The following is a 25,329-nucleotide window of genomic DNA, read 5'->3' as shown; positions in this document are numbered from 1 at the left end:
TGCAATAAATCTGGTTGCTGCTCACTCTTTGGGTCCACACTGCCTTTATGAGCTGTAACACTCACTGAGAAGATCTGCAGCTTCACTCCTGAGCCAGCGAGACCACGAACCCCACCAGAAGGAAGAAACTTCGAACACATGCGAACATCAGAAGGAACAAACTCCAGACACGCCAGCTTTAAGAACTGTAACACTCACCAGGAGGGTCTGTGGCTTCATTCTTGAAGTCAGTGAGACGAAGAACCCACCAATTTCGGACACACTTATACACTTGGCACTGGGAGGTCTGTATGGAGCAAGTGAAGAAATCAGCAGAGTGAAGATAGAGGGAGAACAACATGATGGGGGAAAGGCAAAGTTACTGCCATGTTGGTTTCAATTCTGCCACTCATGAGTGAGACCCCTGACCTCCTCTCTCTAGGACTCTGTTGTTCTTATCTGTACAGTGTAGGAATAGAAGGGCCTTTTAAAGTATTAACATTTCCTGACCTATCTGTAAAACACTTTCATTCAAACTGATGGGAATCTTGACTACTTTGCCAAGAGGACATAATCATCAAGCTGAATGCACCAAACAACATTGCCTGAAACTATCTAAGCAAAAACTGAGAAAGTTACACAGGACAGACAAACCTCCTATGAGAGTAAGAACTCTTCAGCACATGCTTAGTGTGTCAAAGACAATGCTGTGTTCACACCACTCCTCGTCCTGGACATGCAGAAAGACTACATTTCCCAGCCTCACTTGCAGTTAGTTTGGAACCATGTGACTGCATTTCCACCAATAGGAATGTAAGAAATCACTTCTGGGCCAAAGTTATCAAAGGCAAGTGTGAGCTATGTTCCCTCTCTCCCTATCCATATGGCTACAAGTGATAATCTCTGAGATGGCAGAATTAAAAGATGGAAACCTCCAGAATCTCTGAATCACTGTTGGACAAGGGCGCCCAAGGAGAACCCCTGCCCTGCACCAGACTATGCTATGGGTGCCAACCCACTGAGAGTTCAGGGTTTATTCGTCTCAGCAGCAGTCTATTGTTACACTGACTAACATCCTAAGGTTTGAGAGATCTAGCATATTGTTAATTAAAGCTAGATTTTAATTACACTGAGAACATTATCTATTGAGAAATAAAAACTCTCCTAAAAAAACAAATAATCCACATTCCTTTTAAGCACATGTGGCAAATTTGCCAAAAAAAAAAAAACAAAAACAAAAACAAAAAAACTGGCCACATATTAGGCCATAAAGAAGTCTCAACAAAATCCACTATACGATTGACATTGTCCAGACCACATTTTCCCGACTATAATGAAACAAAATTAGAAGTCAACAGCAAGAAGATAGCTAAACACAAGCACACATTTGGAAAACTAAAAATATCTTTTCAGGTGTTAAATGAAAAATCACAATAGACATTACTAAACTTTTACAACAGAATGAAAATACAACTTTATACATATATGTATATATATATATATATATATATATATATAATATATATATTTTTTGTGAGTCTTCCAACTTCGTTCTTCTTTTACAAGGTTATCTGGGAAATTCTGGGTTTCCTGCAATTCCTCATACAGTTTTATGCTGTTTGTCAATTTCTGTGGCTGGGATGAACTTATAGTAGTTCTCATAGACCAGGGTTTGCATGTCGCTGTCTAGAGCCCGGATCTGCTGCACCATGTCCGCCTCACTGTCCATCAGCTGGGCAAGAGGGCACTCTCTAGGCAGCTTGTCTACGTAAACTTCCGGGTCGAAGTGCGCCCCGTTCAGATCGGTAGGGTCCAGCGGGTCAGGCCCCGCGGGAAGTCCCACCGCCTCCCCTTCCGAGAGGCTGTTGTAAAGCTTTAGCATCCTGTGCGCCTTCCACCAACGCTCCGTGAGCCTCCCCCTCCAACCCTTCTGGGGAGACCCCAGGTCCACACCTCGGGCTAGGCCCAGTGACAGCTGCCGCCGCCATAGCTCCAACTGCAGCCCACAGGTGTAATTTTTATATTTTTAAGTTGGATACATGGAGCTACTTGGCTTTTGCTTTCATCACACCGTTGAGGAAAGAGGTGGTTGCTTATGGTACCCCTGTTTTTACTGCATCCTGTAATGGATGAGAACCTCCCTGTTGCAGAGAGCAAAACACTGAACTAAATTGTGCTGTAACACAGCCCTGTGTTGGGGGATTGAGAGTGATCCTGCAAACGCTTGCAAATCTGCCCAGTGACAGAGACAATCGTTTGGGCAGCTGTTCACTATAGGAAAAGGCAATTGACCAAAAGTCAGTTACTGAGCTATCTCAATACTTTCATTTTATTTTAACTTTTGGCAGCAGGGTGCAATTAAAGGAGAGAAAGAAAACAAAGTGATAAGTGTAAGATAATGTACACACAGTGTAAAAGAAAATGACAAGACAGGATGACTATTTGCCTCTTGGTTAGCTCCTTGGGCTGTATGTCTCCTTCCTCAGAGAACCTCTTTTCCTTTGTCCAGATTTCTTAGGGTGGATAATCCAGGTGCCTGCTCCCCCGTGATGGAGGACAAAGACGTCCCTGGAGCCGCTTCCCACTGCATCCTTTCCTGCACTGCCCACATGGACACAACTCAGCCGATTAGACTTCTTCTCAGAACTTTAGTCTAGAGCAAAGAGATTAAAGGGTGAAGTGACTGAAGGTATGCCCTTCCAAAGTGGTACGTGAGCTAATGGCTAAAGTTTGCCAAGCCCATCCAAGCACTTTTTTTCGTAATTTTTATTTACTTATTTTTTTGTGACAGAGTCTTGCTCTGTTGCCCAGGCTGGAGTGCAGTGACGTGATCTCGGTTCACTGCAACCTCTGTCTCTCGGCTTTAAAGGAGTCTTCTGCCTCAGCCTGCCAAGTAGCTGGGATTACAGGCATAGGCCACCATGCCTGGCAATTTTTTTTTTTTTTTTTTTTTTTGTATTTTTAGTAAAGACAGGGTTTCACCATGTTGGCGAGGCTGGTCTCGAATTCCTGACCTTGTGATTCGCCTGCCTAAGCCTCCCAAAGGGCTGGGATTACAGGCGTGAGCCACGCGCCCAGCTTCAAAAAGTTTTAAGCAGAGCTCAGAGGTCTTAACCACAGGCACATCAGAGGAGCATTTTTGAAATATTTTCCAGCTTCCTTAGTAGGAATGGAAGCCAAACTCCGAATTGATGACTCCTTTGAGGAAGTTCGAGAGCTGTAAGGAAAGCCAGGAACAGGGGCAAGGGAGAGATGCGTCCCGAATGATCCTGTGCCAATTCTTTCTGGAATCCTTGATGTGATCTCAGCTGCTCTTTCTATACATGACACAGTGATTGTGGCACCCACTGGTCTAGCTGTGGTCTCCAAGGAACCCCCAAAGGGAAGGGCACAGTGAGCAGGGGCATCGGCCTGAGTGACAAGGATTTGAGAGGGCAGGTTGGATACAGGGAGAGGACTGGCCAAATGCCATGTGTCTGGACGTAGACTGACTGGTTCAAATTGGACTTCGCCTTTTTTGACTTCGTGATCTGGTACAAGCTACATGAAAATCCATTGCACCTTTTCTAGTCTGTAAAATCATCCTGAAATGTGCACTAATAACGTGGAGACTACACAGTTGAAATGAAACAAGCTGCATAGAGCACAGAGCTCAGAGCCTGGCCTTTAGGAAGCCCTCAGTAAGGGTTCATGATGCCATGGTGTCTGTTGTCATCCTCTTTATCCTCATCATCACCTTCATAATCTCTTTGTTGTTCTTAGGGAATAGTTTAGAGGGACTGATTCCCTGCTATCATGGGTGAGATGTCTATGAGAAGGACAACTAGTGGGGGAGGAAAGCAAAATTTTGAATAAGATTTCTGAGACCCCCAGCGCAACAAAGAACAGAAACTCCACAGTCTGCTGAGCAGAGAGTTGCATATTGGTCTCCTCCCATCTGCCCACCGCACTCTCTTGTTTGTCCTGAGGATGAGGAAACAAACAAGGCTCCCGACCGTCCCTCAGCACTCACTTGAAGGAGTGGCCTGCCCCTCCACACCTGTGGGTATTTCTAGTTGGGCGGGATGAGAGACTGAGAAAAGAAATAAGACACATAGACAAAGTATAGAGAAACAACAGTGAGCCCAGGGGACTGGCGCTCAGCATACCAAGTATCTGCACCGGCACCGGCCTCTGAGTTCCCTCAGTTTTTATTGATTATTATTTTTATTATTTTAGCAAAAAGGAATGTATTAGGAGGGCAGGGTGATAATAAGGGGAAGGTCAGCAACGAACATGTGAGCAATAGAATCTATGTCATAATGAAGTTCAAGGGAAGGTACTATGACTGGACGTGTACTTAAGCCAGATTTCTGTTTCTCTCCACCCAAACATCTCAGTGGAGTAAGAATAAAAAGGCAGCATTGCTGTAAACACGTCTCACCTCTCAACATAGGGCCGTTTTTCTCCCATCTCAGAATTGAGCAAATGTACAATCGGGTTTTATATCGATACATTCAGTTCCCAGCGGCAGGCAGGAGACAGAGGCCTTCCTCTCTCTCAATTGCAAGAGGCTTTCCTATTTGACTAATCCCCCTCAGCACAGACCCTTCACGGGGGTCGGGCTTGGGGACGGTCAGGTCTTTCTCATCCCATGAGGCCACTTTTCAGACTATCACATGGGGAGAATCCTTGGACAATAAGCCTCTTTCAAGGGCAGAGGTCCCTGCGGCTTTCCACAGTGTATCTTGCTCCTGGTTTATTGAGACTAGAGAATCGCGATGACTTTTACCAAGTATACTGCTTGGAAACATCTTGTTAGCAAGGCACGTCCTGCACAGCCCTAGATCCCTTAAACATTGATTTCATACAACACATGCTTTTGTGAGCTTCAGGTTGGGTCAAAGTGGTTGGTTCAAAGTGACTGGGGCAAAGCTATGGATTAACAACATCTCAGCAAAGCAATTATTGAAAGTACAGGTCTTTTTCAAAATGGAGTCTCTTATGTCTTTCCTTTCTACATAGACACAGTAAGTGTCTGATCTCACTTTCTTTTGCCTACATTCACTGAACTGTCCCTCCCCTCTGCTGGGGCATGACCACAGAGAACAGATCCACTGTCCTCCCTGCGTGGTGCACCATGGAGGCTCCGACTCCATCCTTAAGGCTGGCAAGAAGACAGGGTGAGACATCAGACCCCTGATAAAGGTGACGGGAGTGCAGTCCACAGGACTGCAACCTCACACTGCAGGGCTGGAGGCACAGACCTACTATTGACTATTCTGTGGCCTGGGGGGCTCAAGGCACAGAGCTCCTCATTAGCCAAAGTTGCCCAAGTTCCCCAACCTCTAAGGATTTCCTCATAATATTGCAAAAAGAAGAAAAGTGAATGTCTATAGAAGCTTTGGGGCTCTTCCTCTAATCAGGAGAAAGCTGGTGGGTATTCTTCGCTTCTTTCTTTTCTTTTTAAACATCCAACTGCTTCAATTTCCGTCTTGTATTATGGGAAAACATACCACGTATAAATATTAAAGATTATAAATACATATTAGTTCATAGAGAACGGCCAGTATAAACATTTACAATTTCCACTCTTTTTCAGTTCACAGTTTAATGACATTAAGCATGTTCACATTGTTTAGCAACCATCACCGCCATCGTCTCCGGAACAGTTTTATCTTTCAAAATGGAAATTCCACCCATTCAACAAGCTCTCCATTCCTGTCTCTCACCCACCCCTGGGGGCCACCTTTCTAGTTTGCAACTCTATGAGTTTAACTACTCTTGACAATTGATAGATAAGTGGAATCATACCGTGTTTAATTTTTTTTGTTTTGGAGACAGAGTCTTTCTCTGTCACCCAGGCTGGAGTGCAGTGGCGTGGTCTGGGCTGACTACAACCTCCACATCGCGGGTTCAAGCGATTCTTGTGTCTCAGTCTCCTGAGTAGCTGGGATTACAGGCGTGTGCCACCACGCCCAGCTAATTTTTATATTTTTAATAGAGACGAGCTTTCACCATATTGGCCAGGCTGGTCTCGATCTCCTGACCTGAAGTGATCTGCCTGGCTCAGCCTCCCTAAGTGCTGGGGTTACAGGTGCGAGCCACTGAGCCTGGGCCTGTTTATCCTTTTGGGATTTATTTATTTCACTGACGATAATGTCCTCAAGGTTCATCCATGTTGCGGCCTGCGTCAGAAGTGCCTGTCTGGTTTTTTTTTTGTTGTTTTTTCTTTGTTCGTTTGACTTTGTTTTGTTTTGTGTTTCCATGGAGTCTCACTCTGTCGCACAGGCTGGAGTGCAGTGGCACAATCTGGGCTCACTGCAACCTCCGCCTCCCGGGTTCCAGCTATTCTTGTGCCTCAGCCTCCCGAGTAGTTGGGAATATAGGCACACGCCACCAAGCTCGTCTCATTTTTTGCATTTTCAGTAGAGACAGGGTTTCACCAAGATGGCCAGGCTGGTCTTGAATTCCTGACCTCAGGTGATCCGCCCACCTCGGTCTTCCAAGACGCTGCGATTACAGGCGTGAGCCACCGCACCGGCCACAAATGCCTGCCTTTTGAAGGCTGAATAGTCTTCCATTGTATGAAGGAACTGCAGTGTGCTTTTTCATTCATCTGTCCACGAACCCTTGGGTTGCTTCCACATTTTGGCTGTTGTGAATAATGCTGCTATGAATATGGGTGTACACAAATCTGTCTTCCACTCCTGGCTTCTAATTCTTTTTGGTAGGTACCCACAAATGCAACTGCGGGAACATCTGATCATTCTGTTTCTAATTTTTCCAGTACACGCCATACTATTTTCCCCGTTCCTTCACGATTTTACATTCCCTCCGATCAGATTCGAGCATTCCTACTTCCCTCTAGTCTCACCAATCCCTGTTTGTTTATCATATCCATCCTAATGTGTGGTATCACATTCCTGGTTTGATTTGCGCTTTCCTATGATGAGTGATTTTGAACATCATTTTAGATGCTTATTGGCCATTACGATATCTTCTTTAGGGACACGTCTACTCGAGTCTTCTGACCATTGTTGATGGGATGCTTTGGGTTTCTTGTTGTTTAGCTCTAGCTGTTCTTTATATATGACGGATATCAGCCTCTTTTCAGATACATGCTTTGCAAATATTTTTCCTAATCCATGGGTTATCTTTTCATTCAGTTAAAAGTGTTTTTTGCTGCACAAAAGTGTCTGTCATTTAGATGTAATCCAAGGAATCTAATTTACTTCTGTTGCCTATGCTTTTGGTGTCATATCCCAGAGAACATTGCCCAATTTGATATCATGAAAGTGTGGCCAATGTTTTCTTTTAGGCGTATCATACTTTTAGCGCTTGGGGTGAGGTCTTTGATCCAGTTTGTGTTAATTTTTGCACCTGGTGTGACATAGGGTCCACCTTCATTCTTCTGCATGTGGAAATCAAGTTTCTCCAACACCATTTCTTGAAAAGGCTGCTTTTCCACCAATGAGCTTTCTTAGCACTCATGTGAAAAATCATGTGAACATATAGGTGAGAAGTTCTTTCTGGGCTCCATAGCAAAAAAAAAAACAACAACGGACAAAAGATAAGGATACAGCATGGGCCGGGCGCGGTCGCTCACGCCTGTAATCCCAGCACTTTGGGAGGCCGAGGCGGGCGGATCACCAGAGGTCAGGAGTTGAAGACCAGCCTGACCGACAGGGAGAAACCCCCGTATCTACTAGAAATACAACATTAACAGGGCGTGCTGGCGCAGGCCTGTAATCCCAACTACTCGGGAGGTGGAGGCAGGAGAATCGCTTGAACCCAGGAGGCAGAGGTTGCGGTGAGCCAAGATTACACCATGACACTCCAGTCTGGGCAACAAGAGCGAAACTCCATCTCAAAGCAAAAAACAAAAAACAAAAAACCAGCATGATTTCAAGAGCAGAAAGAGAAGAGCTTAAAAACCATCATAATGAGAAAGTTAGGAAGCTTCTTACCAAAGCATCTGGAAATATGCAAGCAATTCTTGTGAACTAAAATTTTCATACTGTACTATCAAACACTAGAACTCACTTATTCCATCTTTCTGTATTTTGAGACCCAATTATCCACTTGTCTTCATTCCCTATCCCACCCCTTTTCTTCCTAGCGTCTGCTAACCACCTTTATACTCTCCACCTTCCTGAGATTCCTTTTGTGTGTAGGTATGTGTGGGATGGAGTCTCTTTTTGTTGCCCAGGTTGGAGTATACAGGCACAATCCAGGCTCACTGCAATCTCCGCCTCCCAAGTTCAATCTTTTCTTGGGCCTCAGCCCTCGGAGAAGCTGAGACTAGAGGCACGCGTCACCACGCCCGGCTTATTGTTTGTGTTTTCCGTAGAGACAGGGTTTCACCATGTTGGCCAGGCGGGTCTCGAACTGCTGGACTCAAGTGATCCGTGCGACTCCGCTTCCCAGAGTGCTGGGATTACAGGCCTGAGCCACCACACCGGGCCAATGTTTCCTTTTTTCTTCCTACGTAGATGTGAGGACATGAAATATTTGTCATTCTGTTCCGGCCTTCTTTCATTTAATAGACAGACCTGCAATCTCATCCATTTTGTCTGCAGCAGAGAGGAGTTGCTTCCTTTTTAGGCTGAGTAATACTTCATTGGGTGTGTATACCACAGTTTCTTCATTGAAAAAAATTTCTGAAAAACAAATATTTTTAAAATGTCTCGGAATGTGAAACTTCAGGGATACTGTGCCCATTTCATTCTTTTCTATTTCCCATCGTATCTACATGCAAGTGTATAACAAAGAAGCAATCAATGTGTGTATAAATCTACAACTTCCACAAATGTAAAATGTAAATGCTAAGTGGTGGCTGGGCGCAGTCGCTCATGCCTGTAATCCCAGCACTTTGGGAGGCGGAAGCGGGTGGATAACCTGAGGTCGGGAGTTCAAGACCAGCCTGACCAAAATGGAGAAACACTGTCTCTGTTAACAATACAAAAAAAAAAAAAAAAAAATTAGCCAGGCGTGGTAGCGCATGCCTGTAATCCCAGCTACTTGGAAGGCTGAGACAAGAGAATTGTTTTAATACGGGAGGCAGATGTTGCTGTGAACCGAGACCGTGCCATTGAACTCCAGCCTGGGCAAGAAGAGTGAAACTCTGACTCAAAAAAAAAAAAGGAAAAGAAAGAAATAGAAAATGCAAAATGGTAAGAAAAAACAGCATAATAAACATTTGTATGGTGTTGATGGAAAATGCATTTGAAGATAATATTTGAAGAAATCATATTACATTTAATTTCTGTTCTTACTTATTGGAGCTTGATGCCTCTAAGAACTTCGTCATTGGAACCACCTCTGGTGCTTTAAAAGAAAAAAAAAAAATCCACACACTCACACAGGTGCAAGGAAATGAGAATCTCAGGTATTGAGACCCAGGCCTCATCATTTCTAAGCTCCCCAGGTGATTTGACTCAAAGCCAAGATTAAGGAACGACGACATGGATCTCTACACAGAACCTGCCTAAATAGATTCTCTAGAAGCAGTTTATAAAGAAATTCCACATGAACTGTGGAAGAGGACATGAATTTGATATAGAGTATACCTTCACTTAACATCTTTGAAAGTCTCTTGGAAACTTCACCTTGAAGCAAAATTATGTATAGTGAAACCACTTATTTTTCTTCAACAGTATAACTACACAACTTTAAACAGCCAATGCTGTTGGAGGACCTCCTGTACATTGTTTCCATAAAGTCAGTTTTCAGGGAATTCCAAAACGAAGTGAGGACTTCGTGTATATAAAAAGATGGTTGTGATTCCACCTGGATGACAGGATTATTGCTCAGAAACTAAAAGAGGCCGCCTAGGTATAGAGGATTCTGTCATGAGGTTTCTGCTAAACCAAGGATCCCAGAATCCTCACCCATTCCAGTTAAAGGCATAATTAAGAAAGCAATATTCACAAAGGAAATGCGGAAAGGAATAAACGACATCAAGCCACAAAAATAACGTGACTAAGGGGCAGGATTTGCAGATGTAGAGATTTAATGTGTTTGCCCTTTCTCACCCACACAAGAAAAAGGATGGAACAGATCATGAGATTCCACTGTTCTGCTGTGCAGCCTCCGCAGGGCACTTTGTATGTCCCTGTTTCTCAGGCTGTAGATGAAAATGTTCAGCATGGGGGTGACCACAGCCTACATCACTGATGCCACCACACCATTCCTGGGGGGTGGTGACACAGCTGAAGTCAGGTACACACCAATGCCTGTTCCATAAAACCAGCAAACAGTTGCTAGGTGAGAGCCACAGGTGAAAAAGGCTTTATACTTCCCATCTGACGATGAAATCCTTAGAATGGAGGGGCCAATTTTATAGTAAGACAAAAGGATCCCTGAAATGGGAAGAAAACCAAACATAGTATTATCAAAATATATAAATATGCTATTGATGACGCTGTCAGAACAGGCAATGTTGAGAAGTTGAGAGGGGTCACAGACAAAATGAGAGATTTCCACATTCTTGATGATGGTGAATTGTAACACAATCCAACTGTGCAGCTGGGAATCCAACAGGCTAAGGAAAAAGGACACCAAAACGAAGAAGACACAGAGGTGAGGATTCACGATGACTGGGGAGTGCAGAGGGCGACAGATGGCTACAAAGCAGTCATAGGCCATCACAGTCAGGAGCATGCCTGCTATACATGCAAAAAGGACCAAGAAAGACATCTGCGTCAGGCAGCCCGCATGAGAGATGACTCTGCTATGCGACTGCATGTCCACAATCACCTTGGGAACCGTGGCCGAGGTGAAACCCATGTCAGCCCAGCACAGGTTGGAGAGGAAGAATTACGTGGGGATGTGGAGGGGGGAGTCAGAGCTGACAGCCAGGATGCTGAGCAGGTTCCTCAGCACCATCACCAGATACATGGACAGGGACAGGGAAAGCAAAGCGAGGACCGGCTGCAGTTCTGGATCCTCTGAGAGTCCCAGGAGGAGGAATTCTCAGACACCTGTGAGATTCCGTGGCCCTGTGTGTCTTGGACACCTGGAGAAGGAAAGAGGATTGGAAACATAAAAGATAAAAACCAGCCCTTAATGCTGGATGCGAGCAATTCACAAGGAACAACTTCACACTTGTGGACCATACACCGCCAGCAATGTTTCTCAGTTGTGACAATTCCAAAAATCTCAGAATTATTACGTGATTTACTTTTTAGCTATTAGAGGCTTTCTGTACATACTACTTTAGAGAAAATCCACGGAAGAATATTAGAAGACCAAAACGTCATATATAACAAATCTGTGATCTCAGTAAAATACGGCCTACTCTTTTCAGAAAAAATACAATGCAATGACAATGTCCTTCTCTCTTTTAGAAAAATATCTCTGTCTAATTGAAAGAAATTAAGAAGACTTGAAATACTCTCTACTTTATTCTGACACGGTGCTACAACTTCCATTGATGTAGAATATGTAAAAGAATGACACAAGAGCTAGGACCCCATTATCTGAAAACGAAATCAAAACTTATAGTTCTCAATCGGAAGACCTTTTCACATGCCTGTTACTTTTCATATTTATAATCATCCTTCGGTTTTCTGACATTATTTCTTCATAAAAGTACATGCACACTCAAAGATGGGAGCTGGGTTTCCAAATGAATTGAATCTATAACTCCTGGCCCAGCACCATGGCCCACACCTGTAATCCCAGCACTTTGGGTGGCCGAGGCTGATGGATCACCTGAGGTCAGGAGTTCCAGACCAGCCTGGCCAACGTGGTGAAACCCCGTCTCCAGTGAAAATAAAAAAAAAAAAAAATTAGCCGGCCGTGGTGGCGGGTAACCCTAGCTATGACAGCAGAGTGGACGTACACCCTGTGATATTATTTGTAATATCCTAGAAAGATATTGCTCCTAATATCACGGTGGCTCTACACCCTGTGATCTTAGTTGTAATATCCTACAGAGATCTTACTCCTAATAATACAGTGGGTGTGCACCCTGTGATATTATTCATAATATATTACAGAGATACGACTCCTGATATCACAGTGAGTGTACACCATGTTGGTACACCCTGTGATCCTATTTGTAACAACTTAGAAAAATATTACAGCTAATATCAAAGTGGGTGTACACCCTGCGATGTTATTTGTTATCTCCTAGGTAGATATTACTCCTAATATCACAGTGAGTGTACATCAAGTGTGTACAGACTGTGAAATTATTCGTAATACCCTAGGAATGTATTAATCCTCATACCATAGTGGGTGTACACTGTGAGTGATATTTTTTTCTAATATCCGGGGGGAAGAGGATGATATTGCTTCCGATATCACAGAAGGTGTACACCCGTCAGTGATATTGTTCCTAATATCCAGGGAATGAGAGGATGGCATTATTCGCAATATCACTGGGGGTGTACCACCTCCCGCCGGGATATTGTTCTTAATATCTGGAGGTGGAGAGAATGATGTTACTCCCAATATCACAGGGGATGTACACCACCCCTGTTTGTAAACGTCCCCTGTGATGTTGTTCCAAATGGCCTGTGAAAGAGTAAACATGACTCCCATTATCGCGGGGGGTGTTCAGCCCTGATGATATTGTTTTCTAACATCCAAGGATGGAGAGTATACTATTACTCCCAATATCGCAGGGGTTGTACACCCTTTTGTGTTTTTGTGCCCAATGTCCAGCAAAATAGAGGATATTAATCCCAATATGGAAGTAATTGTACAGCACCCCTGTGATATTCTTCCTAATATCCAGAAAGGAAAAGAATGATATTACTCACAACTGTGTAGGAAACGTATACCTGCGCTGTGGTATCTTTCTCAGTATCCAGGTGGGGAGAGGATCATATTACATCCAATGTGGCAGGGTGTGTACAGCCCCTCTGTGATCTCGTTGCTAACATCCAGGTTTGGGGACGACGACATTACTCCCAATATCGCAGGGGGAGTACACTCCCCCGTGACCTTGTTAGTCATTTCCTGGGTGGAGAGGATGATCTTACTCCCAATATCACAGGGGGTGTACACACCCCTGTGAAAATCTTCCTGTATTCAGAGAGAGAGAGGATGACATTACTCCCAGTACCGCAGGGGGTTTCCAGAGCCCTGTGACACTCTTCCTAATATCCACAGGGAGAGAGGATGACATGACTCTCAATATCGCAGAGGGTGTACTCCCCTCCTGTAATATTGTTCTGAATACCCTGGGAGGGAGAGGATAAGGTTACGTTGAATATCGCAGGGAATGTAACCCTCCCCCTCTGATACCCTTCGTAATGTCCAGGGGAAGAGAGGAAAATTTCACTCCCAATATCACAGAGGCAGTACACCCCACCTGTGATGTTGCTCCCAATATGCAAGGGGGCAGAGGATGATACTACTCTCAATATCGCAGGGCTGTTCACATCCCCAGTGACATTTTTTCCTAATATCTAGGGGAGAGACAATTCTATGACAACAAAGGTCGCAGGGTCTGTACATCCCTTCCTGATATTGTTCCTAATATCCAGGGGGGAAGAGGATGATATCAAATATGAAAGGGGGTGTACATCCCCCACCCCTACGATATTGTTCTTAATAATCATGAGGGGAGACGGTGATATTACTCCAAATATCGCAGGGGTTGTTCACAATGCCTGTGATATTGTTTCTGATATCCGGTGGGGGGGCGGGGAGAAAATCATCTTACTGCCAATATTGTAGGTGGTGTATACCCCACCTGAAATATGGCACCAAATATCCAAAGAGGGAGAGGATGGTATTCATACCAATATCGAAGTGTGTGTGCACGCCCCTTGTGATATGGTTTTTAGTATCCAGTGGGAGGGAGGATGATATTAGTCCCAACATCCCAGAGGGTGTACACTACCCCTGTGATATTGACCCCAACTTCCAGAGGGGAGAGGATAATATCACTCCCAATATCTCAGAAGTTGTACATCCCCCGTGATATTGTTCGTCATATCCAGGGAGGCACAGGATGACATTGCATTGAATTTCGCGACAGGCCTACACGCACAGTGTGATATTGTTCCTAATATCCAAGAAGGGAGAGGATGATATTACTCCCAATAAAGCAGTGGGTGTACATCACCCCTGTGTTATTGTCTCTAATATCCGGGGCCGAGGGAGCTGGGGAGAGGATAACATTCCCTCAAATTTAGCAGGTGGTTTGACGCCCCATGTGGTTTTGTTTTAAATATCCATCGGGGAAGACAATAGTACTATTTTTGATAGTCCGATTCATCCTCTCCACCTTTCCGGAATTCTGAGGCCGGGAGGCCGCATGCAGTTTCCGTGTGATCCCCAATACCTTTGCCGTCTTCTGTACCAAGGCAGCCAAAAACGGAGGCCCGTTGTCTGGGCCGATCCCTAAAGACCGTCGAAATCTAGGAATCAGATCACGAAGAAGCACAGGGGTTACTTCACGAGCTTTCTCAGTTCGTGTTGGATAGGCCTCCACCCACCCAGAGTAGGTATGCCCGGGAACTAGTACATCCTTGTTACCTCCACACTTTGACATCTCTGTGAAGTCCACCTGGAGACCTTCAAAGGGGGCTGCTCCACAAGCTCATATGCCGGGCGGAACGGCTGGACCTTGCCTCACATCATGCTGTCGGCAGGTAACACACCGCTGCCTCACCGTTTTGGCAAGGGCTGACAAAGGCGAGATGTAAAAATACCGGCCTAACAACTTTTCCAGTGACTCCTGACCTCGATGGGTGGTTTCTTGCACAGCCAGTACAACTGCAGCTCCTAGCAGCTGTGGCACAGCTACTCTCCCATCTGGTAACCGAGTCCATCCTTCCTCCATCACTTGTCCTTCCCTCTACCTGGAGAAAGTCCTCTTCTCCTTTAGAAGAAGCAGGTCCAAGATCAGGTGCTTGAGGGAGCACTGATGCCCAGAAGGGGGCAGATGCTGCTTTTCAAGCCTCTGAGTCAGCGCGGGAATTCCCCAAACCCAGCAAGAGGGAAGCTCGCTGGTGTCCTCTGCAATGCATAACTGCCACCTTGTGGGGTTTCCATACTGCTCCTAATCATTGCAAGATTTCTTGCTGGTATTTTCTGTCTTTTCCCCCAGGGTTCAATAGGTCCTTTTCTTTCTATCATGCTCCATGCACTTGAAGGGTTAAAAAGACAAACCGAGAATCAGTGTAAATGTTGACAGTCTCACCCTCACTGAGTTCTAAGGCCCCAATGAAAGCAATGAGTTCAGCTTTCTGGGCTGAAGTGGCCTGGGGCAAAGATCTGGCTTCAACAACAGTGTCCAGGGTTATCACTGCATACCCTGCGCCTCTCTCTCCTTGGGGGTTGAAGAAGCTGCTCCCATCCACGTATAGTTCCCAGTCTACTGATGCCCAAGCCTGGTCCCAGAGGTCAGGTCTGCTAGAGTCAATTGAGTCCAACACTTCTACACAATCAGGCTCGACAGGGCTCTCTGATACCGGGAGCAAGGTGGTGGGGTGTAGGGTGTTGCAAACTTCAATGGTTGTACGGGGATTTTTGCAGAGCAGTTTAGTACTTGGTGAGTCTGGCATTCGTTAGCCAGTGATGTCCTTTAGTGTTCATTAAAGTCACCACAGCACGGGACGCCTTTATGTTCAGGCTTTGCCCAAGAGTCAGTTTATTTGCTTCTTGTACTGGCAGGGCAGTTCCTGCCAAGGCCTTGCAACAGGGGGGCCATCCTTCAGAAACCCCGTCTAGTTGTTTAGAGAGGTAGGCCACCGGCCTCCGCCAGTTTGGGTTCAAGTCCAGCTGCCATCTTTTCTTTCTCTGATGCATACAATGGAAAAGGCTTTGTCAGATCGGCTAGCCCCAGGGCTGGCGCTGCCAGAACTTTTTTCTTTAACTCATGAAAGACTTGCTGTTGTTGGGATTCGCATTCCAAAGGTTCCCGGTCCCCGCCCCCTTTGTGACCTCATACAAAGGCTTGGCTAATACTGCAAAGTTTGGGATCCACAGTCTACAAAACCCCACAGCTGCTAAGAATTCTCTCACCTGCCTTCAGATCTTAGGCTCCGCTAGATGGCAAATGACCTGCTTTCTTTCTGATCCCCGGCTGCGTTTCGACCCCTGTCGGATAGTCATTCCCAAGTAACGTACCTGCTGTCAGCAGATCTGAACTTTCTTCCTGGACACCTTCTACCCACAGTACTGCAGGTGCCGGTGTAGGGCATCTGTTCCCTTGGCACACCCGACTGCCGTGTGGTGTCCCAGCAGAAGGTCGTCAACCTACTGGAGCAGCACGCAGCCTAGGTCCCTGCTGGGAAACTTCTGGAGGTCTCGAGTCCACGCCTCCTCGAAGATGTTGGGGGAGTTCTTGAACTCTTGGGGAAGCCCGGTCCAAGTGTACTGAGTAGTGACACCTGACTCCGGATCTGCCCACTGAAAGGCAAACAGCTTCTGCCTCTCAGGGGCTAATCTGATAGGAAATAAAGTGTCTTTCAGGTCCAAGCAGGTGAACCAGCTGTCCTCAGCTGGCAGCAACCCAAACTATGTGGATGGGTTAGGTAGTGTTGTATGTAAAGTCAGTGTACCTTGATGAAGCAAGCGCCAATCCTCTACCGGCCGGTAGTCCTCGGTCCGTGGCTTGGGAACAGGCAGGAGGGGAGTGTTCATGGAGACAGACAAGGAACAATCATTCCAAAAGTTCTTACGTGCTTGAGACGGACCTGGATACATTGAAGGGCTTCTCTGGGGACTGGCTCCTGATTTCAGCCTCACCGGCTGGGCCCCAGTCTTAACTGGCCAATCCCGGAGGGTTGTCTTCTGCCGCACCCTTGGCCACCGCTTAGCCAGAGCTGGTCTTCTCTCTTGGCCTGGCTCAGTTAAGAAAAGTCTCCATTCCTCATCTCGGGGGACAATAAGGGTCATAGTAACTCCCGTTCCGGGTAACATTAGCAGCGAAGAGCCGTGCTCTGTCAGAGAGATAATGGCTCTCAGCTTGCTGAGCAAGTCGCTTCCCGAAAAGATCAAGGTACAGTCAGGCATGTACCAAAACTGATGGATGACTTTATGTCCTCCTACACTACAAGTCCGAGGCAAGCAGAAAGCTTGCTTTGCTGAAACCCCCATGGCTCCGATGACGTCAGTAGTCTTCTTGGATAAGGGGGCGACCGGGGCGGTTACTAGCGAAGGTTCAGCACCGCTATCTACAAGAAAGTCAATGTCTCCACCCCCGACTGTCATTCTGACCAGAGGCTCAATGGGGACGCTTGAACCCGGTCTCCCTCAGTCTAAGAAGCCTTCTGCCAGGTTGCACAGGGCCCCCTCCTCCTTGTCCGGGGCCTCCTGCTCTGAGTCACCTTGTTTTCTTTTGAGCTCAGGGCATTTGTTCTTCCACTGTCCTATTTCTTTACAATCAGCACACTGGATACGCTGCAAACTCTGACAGCCAAGCTGAGTTTCTTTCCCAGGGCCCCCCTTCCCTTGCCTCTTTGGGGGTCCCCTCTGATTGCTGCAGCTGACAAACAGGTCGGCGTATCGCCGGGCCTGACCTCCATTCTCTTTGACGTTTTCCTTACGGCTTACTGCATCCCTGTTTACAAACACCTGGCTAGCTATTTCTAGTAATTGGGATGGATTCATCCCCGCAAGCCCAGCCTGTTTCCACAGTTTTCTTCTCCTGTCTTCTGCTCTTTGACGGCCTAAAACCATGGGAATCACGGGCTGATTTTCAGGGCTATCGGGATCAAAGGGAGTATACATACAATAGGCCTCCCACAATTCTCTCTCGTACAATTGTGCTGGAATTTCTTCTTTTCCCTGAATAACCTCAGAGAGCTTGTTAACGTTTGTGGCCTTCTGAGCTCCCCTCATTAATCCTTCCAGGAGAGCTTCCCGGTCTCGGTTTATCCTTTGCATATCCTCTCTTTCATGTGGGTCCAACTGGGGGTCGGTTCCTGGCAACTGGGTCCTTCCATACTGTTGGGGGTTTTGATAATCAGCTGGTTGCATGTTCCTGTAGCCACTTAGTTGCTGCTTGGAGGACTCTCCGCTTTTCTTCGCTGTTAAAGAGGAACATGAGCAACTGGTGCCAATCAGCCCAGGTGGGGTTGTGGGTGTGGATAACAGGTTGGAGCAAATCAATTAGAGCTTGTGGCTTTTCGGTATAGGGCGGTGTATTGTTTCTCCAGTTGAGAAGGTCGACTCAGGTGAAGAGCTGGTACCGAAAAACACGCCTCTCCACCAAGTGACCATCCTTATCTATCCCAGTCTACCGCTGCTCTCTCAGGGGCATTTGTGTCCCCATTTAGGGTCATAAACGAGCTGCCGAGGGAGGGGTGCAATGGTGCAAGGCGACTTACCGCAATTAATAATCTCAGTTATTAATTGACACTAATAATTATCAATATTAATAACCCATAATATAATTTTTGAAATCAATAGCGATAATTACTAATGTTAAATAGTTATACTAATGATAACAATACATAATTAATATTAATGATTAATGACGCCTGATATTAATAACTGATAATGACTTATTCATTAGAAAACAGTAATATTAGATCCTAATAATTAATATTAATATTAATATTCTGAAAATTTTTATTAGCAATTATTTCTTAATATAAATATTAATATCAGTCATTCATATTCATGATAATAATAAGTGAGGAATAATTCATACTAATATTACGCCCTAATACCTCAGTGGGTGTACACCCACCTGCGATATTGCTCCCAATGTCCAGGGAGGGAGAGAGCATGATATTAAGTTCAATATCGCAGTAGGTGTACACAGGGCCGGTGATATTGATCGGAATATAATCTCCAGGGGGTGGACTATAATGTTACTCCCAATATAGCACTGGGCGTGCATCCACCCGATGATTTTGCTCCTAGGATTCACGGAAGAAGACAATGCCATTACAACCAACATCGCAGGAATTGTACACCCCCGTGTGAGATGGTCCTTAAAAATATTCCAAGGCGGAGGGATTGACTTGACCACATACGTGTCAGAAAGTGGAAACCCCCAAGGATATTGTTCCCATAATCCCGGAGGGAAGAGGATAATATTACTTGCAATATCACAGAAGTTGGACACGCCGTCGATGACACTGATTCTAACTGCAACGTGGGAGACGAGAACATGACACCCGATATTCCAGGGAGTAGAAACACCCCTGTGATACTGTTCCTAATATTCAGGGAGGAAGAGGATGATATGACTCCCAAAACAGACGGGTGTACAACTTCTGTACACCGAGGGTGTACATAGGTCTGTGAAACAGCTCATAATCTGCAGAGGGGGAGATGATATTAACCACAATAAGATAAACAGGCAGTGAGTCCACCGCGGATCCTAAGAGCCAGGGGGGCGAGAGGGGCTGGCTCTTTACTCCCCGCATCGCGGGGGGCGCCTCGCCCCCCTGCGATGGGGGTCCTAAGAGCCAGGGGGGCGAGAGGGGCTGGCTCTTTACTCCCCGCATCGCGGGGGGCGCCTCGCCCCCCTGCGATGGGGGTCCTAAGAGCCAGGGGGGCGAGAGGGGCTGGCTCTTTACTCCCCGCATCGCGGGGGGCGCCTCGCCCCCCTGCGATGGGGGTCCTAAGAGCCAGGGGGGCGAGAGGGGCTGGCTCTTTACTCCCCGCATCGCGGGGGGCGCCTCGCCCCCCTGCGATGGGGGTCCTAAGAGCCAGGGGGGCGAGAGGGGCTGGCTCTTTACTCCCCGCATCGCGGGGGGCGCCTCGCCCCCCTGCGATGGGGGTCCTAAGAGCCAGGGGGGCGAGAGGGGCTGGCTCTTTACTCCCCGCATCGCGGGGGGCGCCTCGCCCCCCTGCGATGGGGGTCCTAAGAGCCAGGGGGGCGAGAGGGGCTGGCTCTTTACTCCCCGCATCGCGGGGGGCGCCTCGCCCCCCTGCGATGGGGGTCCTAAGAGCCAGGGGGGCGAGAGGGGCTGGCTCTTTACTCCCCGCATCGCGGGGGGCGCCTCGCCCCCCTGCGATGGGGGTCCTAAGAGCCAGGGGGGCGAGAGGGGCTGGCTCTTTACTCCCCGCATCGCGGGGGGCGCCTCGCCCCCCTGCGATGGGGGTCCTAAGAGCCAGGGGGGCGAGAGGGGCTGGCTCTTTACTCCCCGCATCGCGGGGGGCGCCTCGCCCCCCTGCGATGGGGGTCCTAAGAGCCAGGGGGGCGAGAGGGGCTGGCTCTTTACTCCCCGCATCGCGGGGGGCGCCTCGCCCCCCTGCGATGGGGGTCCTAAGAGCCAGGGGGGCGAGAGGGGCTGGCTCTTTACTCCCCGCATCGCGGGGGGCGCCTCGCCCCCCTGCGATGGGGGTCCTAAGAGCCAGGGGGGCGAGAGGGGCTGGCTCTTTACTCCCCGCATCGCGGGGGGCGCCTCGCCCCCCTGCGATGGGGGTCCTAAGAGCCAGGGGGGCGAGAGGGGCTGGCTCTTTACTCCCCGCATCGCGGGGGGCGCCTCGCCCCCCTGCGATGGGGGTCCTAAGAGCCAGGGGGGCGAGAGGGGCTGGCTCTTTACTCCCCGCATCGCGGGGGGCGCCTCGCCCCCCTGCGATGGGGGTCCTAAGAGCCAGGGGGGCGAGAGGGGCTGGCTCTTTACTCCCCGCATCGCGGGGGGCGCCTCGCCCCCCTGCGATGGGGGTCCTAAGAGCCAGGGGGGCGAGAGGGGCTGGCTCTTTACTCCCCGCATCGCGGGGGGCGCCTCGCCCCCCTGCGATGGGGGTCCTAAGAGCCAGGGGGGCGAGAGGGGCTGGCTCTTTACTCCCCGCATCGCGGGGGGCGCCTCGCCCCCCTGCGATGGGGGTCCTAAGAGCCAGGGGGGCGAGAGGGGCTGGCTCTTTACTCCCCGCATCGCGGGGGGCGCCTCGCCCCCCTGCGATGGGGGTCCTAAGAGCCAGGGGGGCGAGAGGGGCTGGCTCTTTACTCCCCGCATCGCGGGGGGCGCCTCGCCCCCCTGCGATGGGGGTCCTAAGAGCCAGGGGGGCGAGAGGGGCTGGCTCTTTACTCCCCGCATCGCGGGGGGCGCCTCGCCCCCCTGCGATGGGGGTCCTAAGAGCCAGGGGGGCGAGAGGGGCTGGCTCTTTACTCCCCGCATCGCGGGGGGCGCCTCGCCCCCCTGCGATGGGGGTCCTAAGAGCCAGGGGGGCGAGAGGGGCTGGCTCTTTACTCCCCGCATCGCGGGGGGCGCCTCGCCCCCCTGCGATGGGGGTCCTAAGAGCCAGGGGGGCGAGAGGGGCTGGCTCTTTACTCCCCGCATCGCGGGGGGCGCCTCGCCCCCCTGCGATGGGGGTCCTAAGAGCCAGGGGGGCGAGAGGGGCTGGCTCTTTACTCCCCGCATCGCGGGGGGCGCCTCGCCCCCCTGCGATGGGGGTCCTAAGAGCCAGGGGGGCGAGAGGGGCTGGCTCTTTACTCCCCGCATCGCGGGGGGCGCCTCGCCCCCCTGCGATGGGGGTCCTAAGAGCCAGGGGGGCGAGAGGGGCTGGCTCTTTACTCCCCGCATCGCGGGGGGCGCCTCGCCCCCCTGCGATGGGGGTCCTAAGAGCCAGGGGGGCGAGAGGGGCTGGCTCTTTACTCCCCGCATCGCGGGGGGCGCCTCGCCCCCCTGCGATGGGGGTCCTAAGAGCCAGGGGGGCGAGAGGGGCTGGCTCTTTACTCCCCGCATCGCGGGGGCGCCTCGCCCCCCTGCGATGGGGGTCCTAAGAGCCAGGGGGGCGAGAGGGGCTGGCTCTTTACTCCCCGCATCGCGGGGGGCGCCTCGCCCCCCTGCGATGGGGGTCCTAAGAGCCAGGGGGGCGAGAGGGGCTGGCTCTTTACTCCCCGCATCGCGGGGGGCGCCTCGCCCCCCTGCGATGGGGGTCCTAAGAGCCAGGGGGGCGAGAGGGGCTGGCTCTTTACTCCCCGCATCGCGGGGGGCGCCTCGCCCCCCTGCGATGGGGGTCCTAAGAGCCAGGGGGGCGAGAGGGGCTGGCTCTTTACTCCCCGCATCGCGGGGGGCGCCTCGCCCCCCTGCGATGGGGGTCCTAAGAGCCAGGGGGGCGAGAGGGGCTGGCTCTTTACTCCCCGCATCGCGGGGGGCGCCTCGCCCCCCTGCGATGGGGGTCCTAAGAGCCAGGGGGGCGAGAGGGGCTGGCTCTTTACTCCCCGCATCGCGGGGGGCGCCTCGCCCCCCTGCGATGGGGGTCCTAAGAGCCAGGGGGGCGAGAGGGGCTGGCTCTTTACTCCCCGCATCGCGGGGGGCGCCTCGCCCCCCTGCGATGGGGGTCCTAAGAGCCAGGGGGGCGAGAGGGGCTGGCTCTTTACTCCCCGCATCGCGGGGGGCGCCTCGCCCCCCTGCGATGGGGGTCCTAAGAGCCAGGGGGGCGAGAGGGGCTGGCTCTTTACTCCCCGCATCGCGGGGGGCGCCTCGCCCCCCTGCGATGGGGGTCCTAAGAGCCAGGGGGGCGAGAGGGGCTGGCTCTTTACTCCCCGCATCGCGGGGGGCGCCTCGCCCCCCTGCGATGGGGGTCCTAAGAGCCAGGGGGGCGAGAGGGGCTGGCTCTTTACTCCCCGCATCGCGGGGGGCGCCTCGCCCCCCTGCGATGGGGGTCCTAAGAGCCAGGGGGGCGAGAGGGGCTGGCTCTTTACTCCCCGCATCGCGGGGGGCGCCTCGCCCCCCTGCGATGGGGGTCCTAAGAGCCAGGGGGGCGAGAGGGGCTGGCTCTTTACTCCCCGCATCGCGGGGGGCGCCTCGCCCCCCTGCGATGGGGGTCCTAAGAGCCAGGGGGGCGAGAGGGGCTGGCTCTTTACTCCCCGCATCGCGGGGGGCGCCTCGCCCCCCTGCGATGGGGGTCCTAAGAGCCAGGGGGGCGAGAGGGGCTGGCTCTTTACTCCCCGCATCGCGGGGGGCGCCTCGCCCCCCTGCGATGGGGGTCCTAAGAGCCAGGGGGGCGAGAGGGGCTGGCTCTTTACTCCCCGCATCGCGGGGGGCGCCTCGCCCCCCTGCGATGGGGGTCCTAAGAGCCAGGGGGGCGAGAGGGGCTGGCTCTTTACTCCCCGCATCGCGGGGGGCGCCTCGCCCCCCTGCGATGGGGGTCCTAAGAGCCAGGGGGGCGAGAGGGGCTGGCTCTTTACTCCCCGCATCGCGGGGGGCGCCTCGCCCCCCTGCGATGGGGGTCCTAAGAGCCAGGGGGGCGAGAGGGGCTGGCTCTTTACTCCCCGCATCGCGGGGGGCGCCTCGCCCCCCTGCGATGGGGGTCCTAAGAGCCAGGGGGGCGAGAGGGGCTGGCTCTTTACTCCCCGCATCGCGGGGGGCGCCTCGCCCCCCTGCGATGGGGGTCCTAAGAGCCAGGGGGGCGAGAGGGGCTGGCTCTTTACTCCCCGCATCGCGGGGGGCGCCTCGCCCCCCTGCGATGGGGGTCCTAAGAGCCAGGGGGGCGAGAGGGGCTGGCTCTTTACTCCCCGCATCGCGGGGGGCGCCTCGCCCCCCTGCGATGGGGGTCCTAAGAGCCAGGGGGGCGAGAGGGGCTGGCTCTTTACTCCCCGCATCGCGGGGGGCGCCTCGCCCCCCTGCGATGGGGGTCCTAAGAGCCAGGGGGGCGAGAGGGGCTGGCTCTTTACTCCCCGCATCGCGGGGGGCGCCTCGCCCCCCTGCGATGGGGGTCCTAAGAGCCAGGGGGGCGAGAGGGGCTGGCTCTTTACTCCCCGCATCGCGGGGGGCGCCTCGCCCCCCTGCGATGGGGGTCCTAAGAGCCAGGGGGGCGAGAGGGGCTGGCTCTTTACTCCCCGCATCGCGGGGGGCGCCTCGCCCCCCTGCGATGGGGGTCCTAAGAGCCAGGGGGGCGAGAGGGGCTGGCTCTTTACTCCCCGCATCGCGGGGGGCGCCTCGCCCCCCTGCGATGGGGGTCCTAAGAGCCAGGGGGGCGAGAGGGGCTGGCTCTTTACTCCCCGCATCGCGGGGGGCGCCTCGCCCCCCTGCGATGGGGGTCCTAAGAGCCAGGGGGGCGAGAGGGGCTGGCTCTTTACTCCCCGCATCGCGGGGGGCGCCTCGCCCCCCTGCGATGGGGGTCCTAAGAGCCAGGGGGGCGAGAGGGGCTGGCTCTTTACTCCCCGCATCGCGGGGGGCGCCTCGCCCCCTGCGATGGGGGTCCTAAGAGCCAGGGGGGCGAGAGGGGCTGGCTCTTTACTCCCCGCATCGCGGGGGGCGCCTCGCCCCCCTGCGATGGGGGTCCTAAGAGCCAGGGGGGCGAGAGGGGCTGGCTCTTTACTCCCCGCATCGCGGGGGGCGCCTCGCCCCCCTGCGATGGGGGTCCTAAGAGCCAGGGGGGCGAGAGGGGCTGGCTCTTTACTCCCCGCATCGCGGGGGGCGCCTCGCCCCCCTGCGATGGGGGTCCTAAGAGCCAGGGGGGCGAGAGGGGCTGGCTCTTTACTCCCCGCATCGCGGGGGGCGCCTCGCCCCTGCGATGGGGGTCCTAAGAGCCAGGGGGGCGAGAGGGCTGGCTCTTTACTCCCCGCATCGCGGGGGGCGCCTCGCCCCCCTGCGATGGGGGTCCTAAGAGCCAGGGGGGCGAGAGGGGCTGGCTCTTTACTCCCCGCATCGCGGGGGGCGCCTCGCCCCCCTGCGATGGGGGTCCTAAGAGCCAGGGGGGCGAGAGGGGCTGGCTCTTTACTCCCCGCATCGCGGGGGGCGCCTCGCCCCCCTGCGATGGGGGTCCTAAGAGCCAGGGGGGCGAGAGGGGCTGGCTCTTTACTCCCCGCATCGCGGGGGGCGCCTCGCCCCCCTGCGATGGGGGTCCTAAGAGCCAGGGGGGCGAGAGGGGCTGGCTCTTTACTCCCCGCATCGCGGGGGGCGCCTCGCCCCCCTGCGATGGGGGTCCTAAGAGCCAGGGGGCGAGAGGGGCTGGCTCTTTACTCCCCGCATCGCGGGGGGCGCCTCGCCCCCCTGCGATGGGGGTCCTAAGAGCCAGGGGGGCGAGAGGGGCTGGCTCTTTACTCCCCGCATCGCGGGGGGCGCCTCGCCCCCCTGCGATGGGGGTCCTAAGAGCCAGGGGGGCGAGAGGGGCTGGCTCTTTACTCCCCGCATCGCGGGGGGCGCCTCGCCCCCCTGCGATGGGGGTCCTAAGAGCCAGGGGGGCGAGAGGGGCTGGCTCTTTACTCCCCGCATCGCGGGGGGCGCCTCGCCCCCCTGCGATGGGGGTCCTAAGAGCCAGGGGGGCGAGAGGGGCTGGCTCTTTACTCCCCGCATCGCGGGGGGCGCCTCGCCCCCCTGCGATGGGGGTCCTAAGAGCCAGGGGGGCGAGAGGGGCTGGCTCTTTACTCCCCGCATCGCGGGGGGCGCCTCGCCCCCCTGCGATGGGGGTCCTAAGAGCCAGGGGGGCGAGAGGGGCTGGCTCTTTACTCCCCGCATCGCGGGGGGCGCCTCGCCCCCCTGCGATGGGGGT

At 52.4% G+C, this 25,329-nt stretch overlaps 1 protein-coding gene and 1 pseudogene across 1 annotated transcript in view; both read right to left on the bottom strand.

Annotated features, from left to right (window-relative positions):
- Positions 1-1,861, bottom strand: part of LOC134731021 (uncharacterized) — a 48,417-nt gene extending 46,556 nt beyond the window's left edge. Inside the window, exons 1-2 of the mRNA XM_063607040.1 lie at positions 1,586-1,861; positions 249-286 (exon numbers count right to left, since the gene is read on the bottom strand). Of these exons, the coding sequence (XP_063463110.1) occupies positions 249-286; positions 1,586-1,861 (314 nt within the window). The remainder of the gene's footprint in view (positions 1-248; positions 287-1,585) is intronic.
- Positions 1,862-5,672: 3,811 nt separating this feature from the next.
- LOC129396916 (putative gustatory receptor clone PTE01) lies at positions 5,673-12,876 on the bottom strand (annotated as a pseudogene).
- Between the last annotated feature and the right edge of the window lie 12,453 nt (positions 12,877-25,329).

This window comes from Pan paniscus, chromosome 7 (assembly GCF_029289425.2).
Source record: "Pan paniscus chromosome 7, NHGRI_mPanPan1-v2.0_pri, whole genome shotgun sequence".
Lineage (NCBI taxonomy): Eukaryota > Metazoa > Chordata > Mammalia > Primates > Hominidae > Pan > Pan paniscus.
Note: the sequence above shows the minus strand (reverse complement) of the source record. Positions and strands in the feature narration are given on the sequence as shown.